Source organism: Antechinus flavipes, chromosome 2, assembly GCF_016432865.1.
Source record: "Antechinus flavipes isolate AdamAnt ecotype Samford, QLD, Australia chromosome 2, AdamAnt_v2, whole genome shotgun sequence".
In the NCBI taxonomy this organism is placed as follows: domain Eukaryota; kingdom Metazoa; phylum Chordata; class Mammalia; order Dasyuromorphia; family Dasyuridae; genus Antechinus; species Antechinus flavipes.
The window spans coordinates 178,560,905-178,575,173 of record NC_067399.1 but is presented as its reverse complement, the minus strand read 5'-3'; the positions used below and the strand labels follow the sequence as shown (position 1 = coordinate 178,575,173).

Below are 14,269 nucleotides of genomic sequence, written 5' to 3'. Positions count from 1 at the left end.
TTCATTTCCCCTGGAAAGGCCTTTTGTCCTCAATTCCATCTTAAACTTTAAAGTGTGGACTTCTTTCCCCTCCCCCTTTTAGGTTAGAGAAATAAATATCTTAATAATTTCAGTTTTATGAAAAAGGAAGTTTTAAAAAAAATATCTTATGTCTCTATTTAACATGTATAGGACTGCTTGCCATCTGAGGGAGGGGGATAGAGTAAGGGAGGGAAGGAGAAAATCAGAACAGAATTGAGTGCAAGGGATAATGTAAAAAAATTACCCTGGCATGGGTTCTGTCAATAAAAAAATATTTTAAAAAATTAAAACAAAACAAAACATCACAAAAAAAATCTTATGTCTGTCTCTTAATTACATGCTAAAATAATTTCAAAACTTTTCTTTAAAGTTTTGAGTTCCAAATTCATTTTCTCCTCTTCTCCCCTCTCACTGAAATAGTAAGCAATCCAATATAATTTATATGTTTGCAAACATGTAAAACATTTACATATTAGTCATTTTGTATAAGAAGACTGCAGCAATGACAACAACAGTAGCAACAAAAGAATGAAAGAAAGTGAAAAATAATGTTTCATTATTCAGACAATATCAGTTCCTTAGGCAGATAGCATGCTTCATCATGAATCCTTTGGGATTGTCTTGAATCATTATATTGCTAAAAATGGCTAAGTGATTTTTGTACAATATTTTGCATTGTATAATATTGCTGTATTATGTACAGTGCTTTCCTCATTCTGCTCACTTCACTTTATATTAGGTTTTTCTGAAATCACTGTGCTTGTCATTTCTTATACACAATATATACTCTACAACAATTGATATTATGGATTGTTCAGACAAATCTCAGTTGATGTGCTTCCCCTCAATTTCCAATTTTTGGCTATCACAAAAAGAGCTGCTATAAATATTTTTGTACAAATGTGTCTTTCTATCTCTGTCTCTGAGATATGGTTTTTTATAGTGTAATATACATATGTGTGTGTGTTTGTGTGTAGTATTATATATAATGAATGCAAACTTTTTAAATAGGACATCTGTGAATTTGCTGATTTATCTGATGTTAGTAATTTGGGAACAACAGCAAGAATAACTTCAAAGTTTAACATGGGTTTTCATTATTGCTGTTATTAGTCATTTAGGTGCAGAAGAGTATTTGAAAGGTGAATTTCCTAGCCCTTTGGGGGGAAAACACTATACTATATATGACTTGACGATCAGTATGGGGACAGAAAACAGGAAAGCTAACAGGGCACAGTGAGAAAATTAACAGCTTGGGTAGGTCTATAAATATTCTAGATAGTAGTGATTTGACATGCAAATGAATCAGAACAAATTACATATTTAAACTCAAATTTTTTCTTTTTAAGAAGATTGGGGTGGGGAAAGAGCTAGATGATACAGTGGATAGAGCACTAGCCCTATAGTCGGGAGCACCTGAGTTCAAATTTGGCTTAGAAGCTTGACACTTATTAGCTGTATGACCTTGCTCAAATCACTTAACCCAGATTGCCTTGCCAAAAAAAAAAAAGTTTGAATGCAAAATAAATTTCAGTTATTGAGATAGACCCATACATAGAAATAGTTTGAAGCATTTACCAATTTTTCTAATGAAAATTTGTTTTTAAAAGTGAACTACAGCATGTTGAAGTATATCTATGAATTATCTGTAGTTACTTCTTTAGACACACTAAGTTGATGGCTAGAGAGTGTTCAAATAAATTATCATTACCCTTGCACCTTGATAATAAGGAGTTTTAACATTATAGTTTTGCAGTATTTTCATGTAGACTTTGTTCATCCTGTTAAAGTCATTTAAAAAAAATCTTTTTATTCTGCTTTCATTTTGTTTTATTTTTCATCTTCCCATGTTTCTCTAAATCCTTGATATTTGCCATTTCTTAGGGCTTGTTATGTTCATAAAGTACAATTTATTCAGATAGTCTGCGGCATTTGAGCGTATATTTCCAGTGTGTATTCCATGAATTTTCTCAACTGTTCTTTGAAGCAATTTGGGATGCTAAAGAGGTGATGAAATTATCTGTAGACCCAGAGATGTCATCAGTTGTATCTTGCTAGACATACCTCCTAAGGAACTATTATTATTATTATTTATTATATATAATATATAATATTACATTATATATTATAATAAATTATAATTTATATTTACACCATAATTTTTTATGACAGCAAAGACCTAGAAACAAAGTAAATGTTTATGAATTTGTTTAATGACGCAGTAAATCATGGCACAAGATTGTTTCTCATGTTCTCCATCACAAGTAACCATTAAGTAACCTGAACCCAACAAAACATTATGTAACCCTCTTCCCTTCCCCCTAAATCATTGAAACTGAATGCTATGTCAGACATCACATGTTGTTAACCTAAGTGGATGTTGGTTAATTTTGCTGATTTTTTTTCCCCCTCTTATTTTATACTTCATTATAAGGGATGCTTACTTAGGAAGTGAGAGATATAAAATGAAGGCAATTAAAATAAAAGATAACTCTATACTATGAGATATAAAACCTAATAAATACTCAAAAAAAGTGACAATTTTTAAATGATTGGCTATAAGAATTCATTTAACATTTTTTGAATTAGAAATCCGTTCCTTAAGAAGAGGCATCTTAAGTGAACTTGAGAAATATGTATAATCTTGCTAGTGTTTTAAATATGAAAGGCGGATTTATCTCTAACTTCCTTGCTATTTTCTCAAAAATTTTAGCTAACATAGTACTTACTATATGCCAAGTACTGTGTTCAGTGCTTTATAATTACTATCTTATTCGATTCTCACAATTCTAAGAGGTAGGTACTATTATTATCCCCATTTTGCAGATGAGGACACCAAGGCAAACAGCCTCAGTGATTTGCCCAGAGTCACAGAGGGTAGTAGTAAGTATTTGAAGATGGATTTAAATTGAGGTCTTTCCGATTTCAGGTCCAACATCGTATTCTACTGTACCACCTCCCTACCCATGATGAAGATTATATCGCATCCAACCTTACCTCACTTACAGAGCCTTTGTATCTTCCCAGAAGCTCCTACTATCTCCCAGGGGTCTTGCAAATTGTTAGATGTCTTTCTCATATACTTTGCAAACATTCCAAGGGAGAAAGTTGACTATCCATTCCCATTCCTCCATCCCCCTTCTTGTTATGTAACAAATTATTTTAGTAGTGAATTTTTAAAATATTCTCCTTTGCAACAATTCTGTGTAATTTATTGGGTACCTACCATTTGAATCTTCATTCATTACCATTTGATCTTTGGAGATCATAGAAATGAATCCTTGCATACTTTTTTTTGCTGAGGCATTTGGGTTAAGTGACTTGCCCAGGGTCACACAATTAGGACCTTTTAAGTGTCAGAGGCCAATTTGAACTTGGGTCCTCCTGACTTGAGAGCTGATGCTCTGTACATTGTACTACCTAGCTGTCCCTTTATACATACTCTTAAAAGAGAAGTTTGATAAACATCTAGAAAAGAAAATAATAATCACAGTGAAATAGCATAACTTTGTAAAAGTTCATGCCCACTTGACCTTTTTTTTTTTTTTTGACAAGATTATTAGACTAGATCAAGGAAATGGTGTATAGTTAGACTACATTTTAACAAAACATTAATTCTTTAAACAAAAATATTTGCTCTCTACCTCTCTTTCATACTGGGAAAAGACTCAAATCAAATCCTTACGACAAATATGTATAGTCAATCAAACTATTTGCTTCAATGGCCATTTCCAAAAATATATGTCCCTCTATCTATCATACCCCTTTACCAGGATTTTTTTTTTTTTTTTATCATGGATGCTGTGAAAGCAGTTGATCATTGCTTTGATCAAAGTTCAAAAATTTACAAAGGCAACTTTTAGTTCTTTTTCTGCTCAGGTCATAAATTAAAATGTTTTTCAGATTATTATAGAAAATGTAGAGGTGTGGGATAAGTGTGATATAAATATACGAATTCCTTTATCAGTCTGGTAAAATCTATGGACCCTTTCTTAGAATAATGCTTTAAAAAATTCATAAAATAAAATACGTAGAAGTACAAAGGAGAATAGTTATTTTGAAATAGCAGAATATATATAAAAATAAAAGTTCACAGATTTAAGCCTAAGCAAGCAAACCCCGGCTTTGTAAACTGCTAGAAGGGGGGCACTTCTAAAGAATAATGATCAGTTCCAAGGTCAGTTTGAAAAGGAAGTTACTAGTAGAGTGCCCTGCTGGAACTGGATGCTGTGTTATTATTATTATTATTATTTTGCTGAGGCAATTGGGGTTAAGTGATTTGCCCAGGGTCACACAACTAGGAAGTGTTAAGTAAGTGTTAAGTGTTAAGTGTCTGAGGCCAGATTTGAACTTAGGACTTTCTGATTTCAGGGCTGGTGCTTTATCTAGTGCACCACTTAGCTGCCCCTATACTGTCCCCAACGTGGTTATGCAAAATTTTAAAACTTTGCTTTTTAAAAAAATCATCTCAAATATGAGATCATGTGAGTTGACTAGATAAACTTTTTAAGATCTTGGGATCTTAGTGAACTGTAGATTCATTAAGAATTTTCTATTAGTTATGGTAATTTAAGGAAGCTAGCATAATCATAGGCTATATTAAGAGAAACAATATACAGGACTGAAGAGGTGATGTTATATTCAGTCTTGTACAGATTATGTGTGTTCTATCATGTTCACCTGGAAAGATATTTTAGGCAAGATATTGTTAAACTAGTGAATATCTAAAGGAGAACTACAATATGGTAAAAGCCCTTCAATCCACACCATATGAGGATCAATTTAAAGAGTTCAGTATGTTTAATCTAGCAAAGAGAAGACTTAGGAAGAGGAAGTGTGTACATGATAATCTTCTAAGTATCTGTAAGTCTGATAAGACTTTTGAAAGATGAAAATATTTCTATATGTGGAAGTTACAAAGAGGCAAATTTAGGCTTGATATTTAAAATTAAAAGTTTCTTTTTTTTCCCAATAGTATTTTATTTTTTCTAAATACACGTAAAGATAGTTTTCAACATTCATTTTTGTAAAACTTTGTATTCTGAATTTTTCTCTTTTCCTTCCCCTTTCCCAGGATAACAAGCAATTTGATATAGATTAAAAGTTTCTTTAAAAAATAGTAAAACTTTTCAAAAAGTAGAATATTCCAAAAAGGAATGTATTTTTTGAGATTATTAGTTACTTTTAAGCACAAGTTAGATAACCACTAATGTGATAGTATGGGAATTGAGTTAACCATAGTGACTCCTAAAAGGAATGTATTTTTTGAGATTATTAGTTACTTTTAAGCACAAGTTAGATAACCACTAATGTGATAGTATGGGAATTGAGTTAACCATAGTGACTCCATTTTGTGATTCATCTGTGCAATTATTTCAATTCCTTGTCTATTTAATTATGAATCTAGTCTAATTTTTATCTTATGAAAAAACTATTCAATTTTGGGAATTGTGAGAATACTTTGTTATGTTGTTTGAAATTAAACCATAGTTGGGAAACTGGACCACCTTAACTTAGAGGTTGCCACTGAAAGAACCTTAATGAAGCATCTAGGTTATGCTCACCAGAAATGCAGTCAGATATAAAGATTTGTAGAGTTTTTTCAAAATTACATAATCTCAAGCAACCCATATATCTTATCTTAAAATTGGCCTTGTACTGATCATCATTTATCGTTTCCATGTTCTTTTGATTGAGTATAGACACTTAGGGAGAGTGCTTACATGTATTTTTCTGCTATCAGAGAATTGCAGCTGTTCACTCACTCCCAACTTGGAAAATTCCTAATTTTTTCTCTAGTCAGAAATGATTGCCTAATTTTATTTCCTGCTTATTGTTTTCTTTTAATTAATTGGCTTCATTTTTAATGCATAAAAAATCTATCTTCAGTTCTGTATTCACAGTCTTTGGACTTGTCTCAGATCATATGTCTCAGATAATGTTTCTTCAGTTATCAATTATCCATCAAAGTTTAAAGGATTTTTGTTTGGGTAGGCTTGATTAGGTGCTATCATATTTTGTGATTTTTATGACGTTAATAATAGATCATGATACATTAGTATATTACTGTACACAATGATTTTTAAGTATTTGAAAGCGCAGTGGACATGACCATACATTCATCCTTTTCTGACTTATCTCCTACATGTTTTACCAATAGTAGAAAAGGGAGGAAATACAACCAGCAGTGGCCCTGTTTCCTTTGATATAAGCATTTAATTGGTTGCCTTTCTATACATCCATCTCATAAATAAGAGATCTTGCCTTCTACTTCTCTGTTTGGTGATATTTAAATGTGTTAGACTACTACACCCAGATTGTGTAGTTTGGTTCTTTGTAGTATCTGGAAAATGTATTATGGGTTGTAATTTGATATTCATCTAATTGAATTGGGGTTGAAATCTTTTAGATGGAAAAATTAGTTGTATAGAGTATGTCATTTTAAAAAAACAGAAATTTGGCTTTATGGAAGTCAAAAATAATGTAATCCCCATTTAACTAGAAGTTTACATCCTCTTAAATTCATCCTATCTCCTTTAAACAGAATTCTCATAGTATTTCCTGGGTCTTTGCCATATTTCAATTTCTTTTCATCTTTAGTTCTTTTTGGTAATACATAGTATAACTGTATAGTCCAATTGTTTGACTAGATAGTCTAACCAAATGCTAATAAATTTCAAAATCTAAATTTCTCCCATCATCATCCTATGCCTTTAATAAAGCATAAATTTTGATTTTAAAGAGAATACAAAAAGGAAAAATGTTTCTTTGGCAGATGAGCAATTATCTAATATCCTTTTTCAGATATTCCAGATGAAAAGAACAAAATGTGTTTATCATATGATCTCCTCCATTTTTTCTTCTATGATTGATGTGTTCTCTGAATGCTGGTAAATTGAAAAGAACTGGCATGGAATCTCTGTTTTTGACCCATTTTGAGTCTGTAAACCATGTCTGTAAGCCAGTGTAGCTTTTACAGCTTTTCCAAGTCTCAAATTAGATTAGGGCTTAAAAGAAATCTAAGCTTCCCCTTTCTACCCTTCTTTGTTTCTTGTTCTCTGTCTAAAAGTAAAAGGATGAAGATTGGGATAATTGACTACTCTGTTAACATTCACTTACGATTTCTCAAGTCTAGTTTTTTCACTTAAAATTATACCTACTTCTGTCTACTAGATTTGTTCCTGAAAACTTATGTGTAAATTGAATCATTGTAAGTATTCTGGAAGAGCTTTTTATTTAGTGGAGGTCTATGTTGACAACTCTTTGTAAAATGAATACTCACTATAATTTAAAATAAAGATTTTATACAAATTGTGTGTATATGTGATGATGAGTATTGGTACTGATATAAGAAAATGTTAATCATTTAAAAAATTCAATCTAAAAGTGATAATTGTAATGTGGGCCAGTATTTAATAGGTAAATTTTGTTAGCCATGAAAATGGAAATATTATTAAGCCTTTGACTATCCTGCCAAAGAATTCATGATATATAATGTATTTTATATATGTATGTATTTTAGTCTTTGTTGGGTTTATTTGTGCATGTTTATTACTATATTTGAAATATAGATCATATGTAGAAGGAAAGAGTTTTTTTAATTAAAAAAAGTTCTTTTAGCGTCTGAATGGGTTGATATATTTTATTTGTTTAAAATAACATGTATATTTATATAATATATATGCTTACATATATATATATATACACAGACACACACACACATATATATTTCTTTCACAGATGTATCTTGTGATTTTTCCAGAGGGAACAAGGTACAATCCAGAGCTAACAAAAGTTATTTCAGCTAGTCAAATTTATGCTGCTGAACAAGGTAAGTTGAAATTTAAAATTTCAGTCTTTAATTTCAGAGTTGATTTTTAACAAGTTGTTCTGATAGTTCATAAATTATATTCGTTCTTGAAATAATTTCCTTGACCATGTAGGCAGGCTTACATGCATGTGCATACATATACATATCCTTGCACTATAAACTACATTTTTTATATGCATTTTCTATTATACAATGGAATAAGATCATATTACAAACTCTTGATGCCAAGGTTTTGCTTATACTGTCTCTTTATTTACATGTTCAGTTCATCAAATGTATACCAGATATCACAAAGGGGAAAAAAAGGAAACAGCAACTGACCTAAATAAATGAACTTACATATTCTGATATGGAAAACAAAATGTATAAAAATAATTTCAGGTGTAAAAAGTACTTATCATCTGGTAAAATAGAAATATCATTTGATCATTGCCCTAAGAGATACTAGCTACTAGCAGGAGTAGTTATGAGGAAGGGAAAGCATTCCAGACATGGGAAAAAAATTTTGTAAAGATGACATCATTATGTTGAATGATGATCATCTGTTAGCATTTATATAATGCTTTTAAAGTTTGCCAAGTGCTTTACATCTATTTCATTTTATCTTCACAACATCCCTTGAAATTAGGTACTTTTATTATCCACATTTTACAGATGAAGAACCTGAGGCAGAGATCAAATGACTTGCCCACATTCAAACACCTAAAAACTATCTGAGGATGGATCTCAACTTAGGACTTCTTGAATCCAGGTCCAGTGCTCTTTCTATTGCCTCAAGTAGATGCGTATAGAAGATGAAATATCATGAAGAAGAAAATTTGCAAATAGGGAAAATAGACAAATTTGACTAGAATCGTGTGTGAGATGTATAAAATTTGACTAGAAGGATATTAATCTAGTTATGGTAGGTTTTATGTACCAAACAAGTGCTTTTGTATTTTATTCTAGAAATGTTAATCCTAGAGCCATGGTTAAGCCTGTGTTAAAAAAATATCAATATGATGATTGTTTGGATAATGAAAGAGGAAATGAGATAAAAGGACAATGAGAAGGAAATAACTAGAGGAAGAAATGAATTAAATACTTATTGTAGTTGTCCATGTGAAGTGTAATGAGAGCATGAAATAGGGTGGTTGTAGGTAGTACAAGGAGGGAAAGTAATGGATGAAAAAGGTATTAAGGGAATAGAATACATAAGACTAGACAGATAATTGGACTTTGATGGTGTGATCGTATAAAAAGGTAAGAATGACTGGTCATTAAATTGGATGAGTAGAAGAATAAGAGTGTCTTTGACAGACATAAAGAAGTAGGAGAACAGATGGATTTAGGGAGAAAATTAATTAATTTTGTTTAGGAAAATTCTGAGTTTCTAATAATTATAAGAAGAATAAAAGTAATATCTAGCATTTATATAATACTTTAAGGTTTGCAAAGCACTTTACAATATTTTATCCTCATAGCATATCCTCATAGATTATCCCCATTTTGCAGATGAGCAAACTGAAGTAAATGAATAAGTGACTTGCCCAGGTCACATAACTAGGAAGTGTCTGAGATCTGATTTCAGTTCAAATTTTTATGATTTCACTCTTATGTATTGTGCCACCTAGTTAGTTGTCTTTGAGGCTGCCAGGTAAAGAAGTCTGGTGAGCAGTTCAGAATTTGAGACTGAAATTCACAAGAAAATAATACTGTTGTGTGTCAGTGGAATTTTTGACTTTAGCAAAATTCTTTTATTTCCCTCATTATAAGTTATAATTGGATTTTAAGAGTCTTTTCAGTTTTGTGGATTAGAACATTAAACAGTAAGAATGCAACTTTTCCAGATTCATATAGCTGTGAAGTATCAGAATATAGGCTACATTATGTTCTAAATAGATGTCTTGTTATTATTATTTGAATATTTAGTATATATTTCTAGAACTCTGTGTGCTAGGTAGTAACAGTTGAAAATAGAGTATTAATGTCCTTGGGCCTTCTCCAGTTGTCCTGATCTGTATCTTGACACTGAACTCACATGGCTTTTGGAGAAAGTGAGACTGGTGACTTTGCACAACTTGCCTCACATCAATTCATTTGCAGTTTAAGACTTCACCTTCCTGATGTCTGTCATTGGTCCTCTTTCAGAACAAAGGACAAACAACATTAATGTTCTTATTAAGGATTTTTTCTTTATGTAACTTAATAAAGTATATGTATTTGGTGAAAAATAGAACATCTCATTTAAATGTAATGTATGGTGTAAAATACCTGAAAAAGGAAAGAACTGAGAGATCAGTGGAGCTAGTGATATATCACTATATATATATCACATGGACAAGTAGGTTTGTTTTAATATTGAAGTATATCATTGATGTGCAGAAATTTTGTATGGTTTTACATATCTTTAAAGAATTGTTCCCTCTGTGCTTCCCCCCGCCCCCATCTCAAGGTGTAACATAAAGTAAAATTTTATTTGTACATATTTATTTGTACTTGTAACATTTTTTGCATAGCTTGTTAAACTAAAGCCTTGATTAAAAACTTATAATTCATCCCATCACAATGATAAAAAAGAATCAAGAATATCTTGAAAACAGTAAATGCTGTATATCATGTATTGATGATATTTTGGAAACGTAAGTTGGTAAGGGCAAATTTTGGACCAACATTTACTTCTAATCACCTCATTCATTACATGACTCCTAATATTTCTCCCTTCTTTAGTGCCTCCCTCTCAAAATGAACATTTCATTAGGAAGTTCATTTATAGAATTTTATTTATATTTAAGGCAAATAATTTATTAAATAATCATAAAGAACATTTTTATTATGGCTAAATAAACTAAACATTTTTTTTTTTTTTTTTTTGGATGAGGTAATTGGTGTTAAGTAACTTTCCCAGGGTCACACAGCTAGGAAGTATTAAACGTCTGAGACCAGATTTGAACTCAAATTCTTCTGACTTCAGGACTGGTGCTGTATCTACTGTATCATCTATCTGCCCCCAAAACATTCATTTTAAAAATGAACACATTTTGCTTAAATTTAAAAAGTTTGATATGAAAAAATAAGTATTTGAGGGAAGATATTAGACTATGCTGGGAGACACAAGAAGACACTTCATTTTGCATTCCTCAGCTTCTCAGGGGATTGGGAAATTTAAAATCAGTGGCATATTACAAGTGTTTGGTTACCAGCATTTCTAGAAAGGCACTGTTCTACCACTTTTATCTATAATGTGTTTCCACATAATAAATCACATGATAATATTATAGCACAGCATTGATATATGATTTTCTTCTCAATTTCCCCTCCCATTTTAAGCATATGCTGCATGTGACAATCAGAATTTAGTCAAATTAGTCAATAGATTATTGTTCACTCTGCAAAAAGGATTTTACATATTATTTCTCAGTAGTCAGTTTATACCTACATTTAATTTCTTCAAATTTCCTAATAATTTTATTAGTTTTTTTACAAGAAAAAATTAATCTATATATAATTCAACATGTAATTTTAAAAGCTGTTTTTGATCACTTCTATGTATAATTAAAAATGGGTTTTTGACCCATTTTTTGGGGGGGAGATGTGCCCCTATTTCTATAGGTCCCTCTTTCCTTATTTGGCTTATTGGAAAAAGAAAAGCAAAATCTATTTTTTAAAACACATGCCTGGTCAGACAAAACAAATTCCCATGTCTAAAATACAGGTCTTATTCTGTAACTTGACCATAACACTTCTCTTGTAGCAGGTGAGAAAGGGAATTGATCTTCTAGAATCATGATTATTGATCATTGCATTGATCAGAATTTAGTCTTTTCAAAAGTTGTTTGCCTTTGTAGTATTGTCATTGTAAAAATTATTCTGGATTGCTTAAATTACTCCATTTCATACAAGTCTTCTCAGATTTCTCTGAAACCATCCTTTTCATCATTACTTATGACACAATATTTCTTTATATTTATATACCATAATTTGTTCACTCAGTTCCTCAATTTTTGATGAGTTTCTCCTTAGTTTTCAGTTCTTTTCCTCCAGAAAGAACTGATATATTTGGTAAATGGTGTCCTTATGATTTTACCTATATTGGACTTGTTTGTGCAGAAAATTTAAATTTTAGGTAACTTAAAATTTTTATTTAATTAAGCTTTTGTGATCCTTTTTACTCTTTTGGTTATGAACTTTTCATGTACCCTATTGTGTTATTCTTTGCTCCTAATTTATGGTGATGAGTTTTTTTTTTTCTTTTTTACAACTTTTGCTTATATTAGACTGTACAGCCATTCATTTTCAGTCAGAAAATATGCATGAGAATATTTAGGCTTCATGTTTTAGGGGAAAAAAAATTAATGCTGACTTTAAAGCTTTTAAAATTTATTATGTCAGATAATTTTATTCCAAAATTGATTTTAGATCTTTTCCGTACTTATGTTTTCATAAAATATATTCATTTGAATTATTGATAATTTTGAAATTTTATGATTCTCAGACTGAGAATGATTTCTGAGATGTCTAAAAGCATATAACTCACTGAAGGCCAAGAGAAGAGTTAGGTAATCTCTTTTAAAGGATAATTTTTTTTGTATGTACTGATTTTTCCTATTCATTTTCTATAAAATTTAAACATGTTCTTCTGCAAAATGTTTTTAACTCTAAAATACTAATTCAGTCTTGAAATCAAAATAAGCTTTAAAAATTAAATATTAATAATAAAAATTAAATATCTTAATCCTTAAAAAAAGTCACAAAATTTTTTTCACAATTTTTTCACATTCCAACTTACTCTTCCAAACCTAGTATATTTCATCATGTTGACACAAAAAATAGTGCAATGTAGGACTATTTTTCTCTTGGTTTTTATAATTAAAAATTGGCAAAAAAAAAAAATCACAAACCCAGCAGTGGCACAATTAAACTAAATAATAGTGTCAAGAAATCATTCAGTTCAACATAAGCACTTCTTAAGTATATATACTGTGGTAAATCTGTATATATAAAAAAAGAATGAAAAAAAGATTAAAAAAAAGAAAAAAATTTTTTCCAAAAGAAACCATCTGCATGTATCCTCAAGAAAACTGCATTTACAGGGAATAAAACAAGTTAACAGAATACATAATAAAAGCATATACAAGTTATTTGAAGTGGGAGAGAGGACACTAATAATCAAGAATGGGACTAGACAGGAAGTAGAATCAGAAAAGATGCTTGGACTGAGTTTTGAAGGTAAAAGGAAAGTTTTTGAAGGTAAAAAATAGTGAGGAGTATATTTTAGACAGCTGTGCCAAGGTATAATTAAAGCAAATGAAATGCCAAGTATATGAGGAAAAGCTTATAGGCCTTTTTGACCTCTTTGACTAGATTGGAGAGTGAATGCATGGAAAGTATGTAAATCAAACATTTATTGTCACAAAATCATAATTTTGTGATCTTCATCTAGGTTTAAGAAGCTTTGTTTTATAAAAAACATTGATTTTATGCCTGTATGGAGAATAGATTAAAGAAGGTGAAGAAGCAGAGTCCAATCAGGAAGATAATCCATTTCCATATCATTTCTCCTCTGTTCCCTTTGAGTAACTCAAATAGCCTCTATTCTAATTAGGCCCTTGCCCAAATTCTAGGACGGTAGAGTCTGTGATTGGACAAATGTAAGAAATGAAGTGGAGGGAGAACTGATGAAATTTGGCTGGCTGGCTGATTAGATATGGGGGTTTGGGAGGGATTGGAGTCATTGAGAGGCAAGGGAGAGTGACCAGAAGAATGATGGTACCCTTAGCAGACATGGATGTTTGGAGGAAAAATGGGTTTTTGTTACTTTTTTAAAAAAAAGGTTGGATGGAGACAATTTATTTTTCTTAATAAGTTTTAAAATTATTAACTAATATAACCCGTAATGCTCATTAAAAAACAAAAAAACAAACTTAAATCTGATTTTCATAATATCCATGTGAAATGTTTGGGAATTATGTCTTCTTTTAAGAGACAAGGAATCAGGTAGGTTGGAATTTGCTTAACAAATTATTTGTCAAGTAAATTATCAAGCAAAGCAAATTATTGTTAAAGAGTCCAGGGTGTACAATTTTTTTTCTAAATTCTATGGTTCCTTGTTATTTTTATTTGGTCATCTATTTTTTTTTTTTTTTTTGTGAAAAGTAGGATTCTATAAGAAGTCTTAAAAAAAATTACATAAACAATTTGCTTATCAAGTTAAAACTTTTAAATACTAATTTGTTGAAATTCTCACCTTTTCTTATTTATTGGTGACCTATTTTCAGTGATGAAGTTCATTATTTTTCCTCTACTGTGCACAAGGGAAATTAAGCTTTCTGGACAATGTAATCTATGTCAATATGTTCTGGGTTTCCCCCCCCTGCGATAACAAGTAAACTGTTAATTGAAAATAAAAACACAGGTACACTCTAGTCCATCTCTTAA

The 14,269-nt window shown here is 30.8% G+C and overlaps 1 protein-coding gene across 3 annotated transcripts in view; it reads left to right on the top strand.

Moving 5' to 3' along the window:
• Positions 1 to 14,269, top strand: part of AGPAT5 (1-acylglycerol-3-phosphate O-acyltransferase 5) — a 60,011-nt gene that overhangs the window by 30,561 nt on the left and 15,181 nt on the right. For all 3 annotated transcript variants that reach the window (XM_051975991.1, XM_051975993.1, XM_051975992.1), the window contains one exon: positions 7,762 to 7,852. In XM_051975991.1, the coding sequence (XP_051831951.1) occupies positions 7,762 to 7,852 (91 nt within the window). The remainder of the gene's footprint in view (positions 1 to 7,761; positions 7,853 to 14,269) is intronic.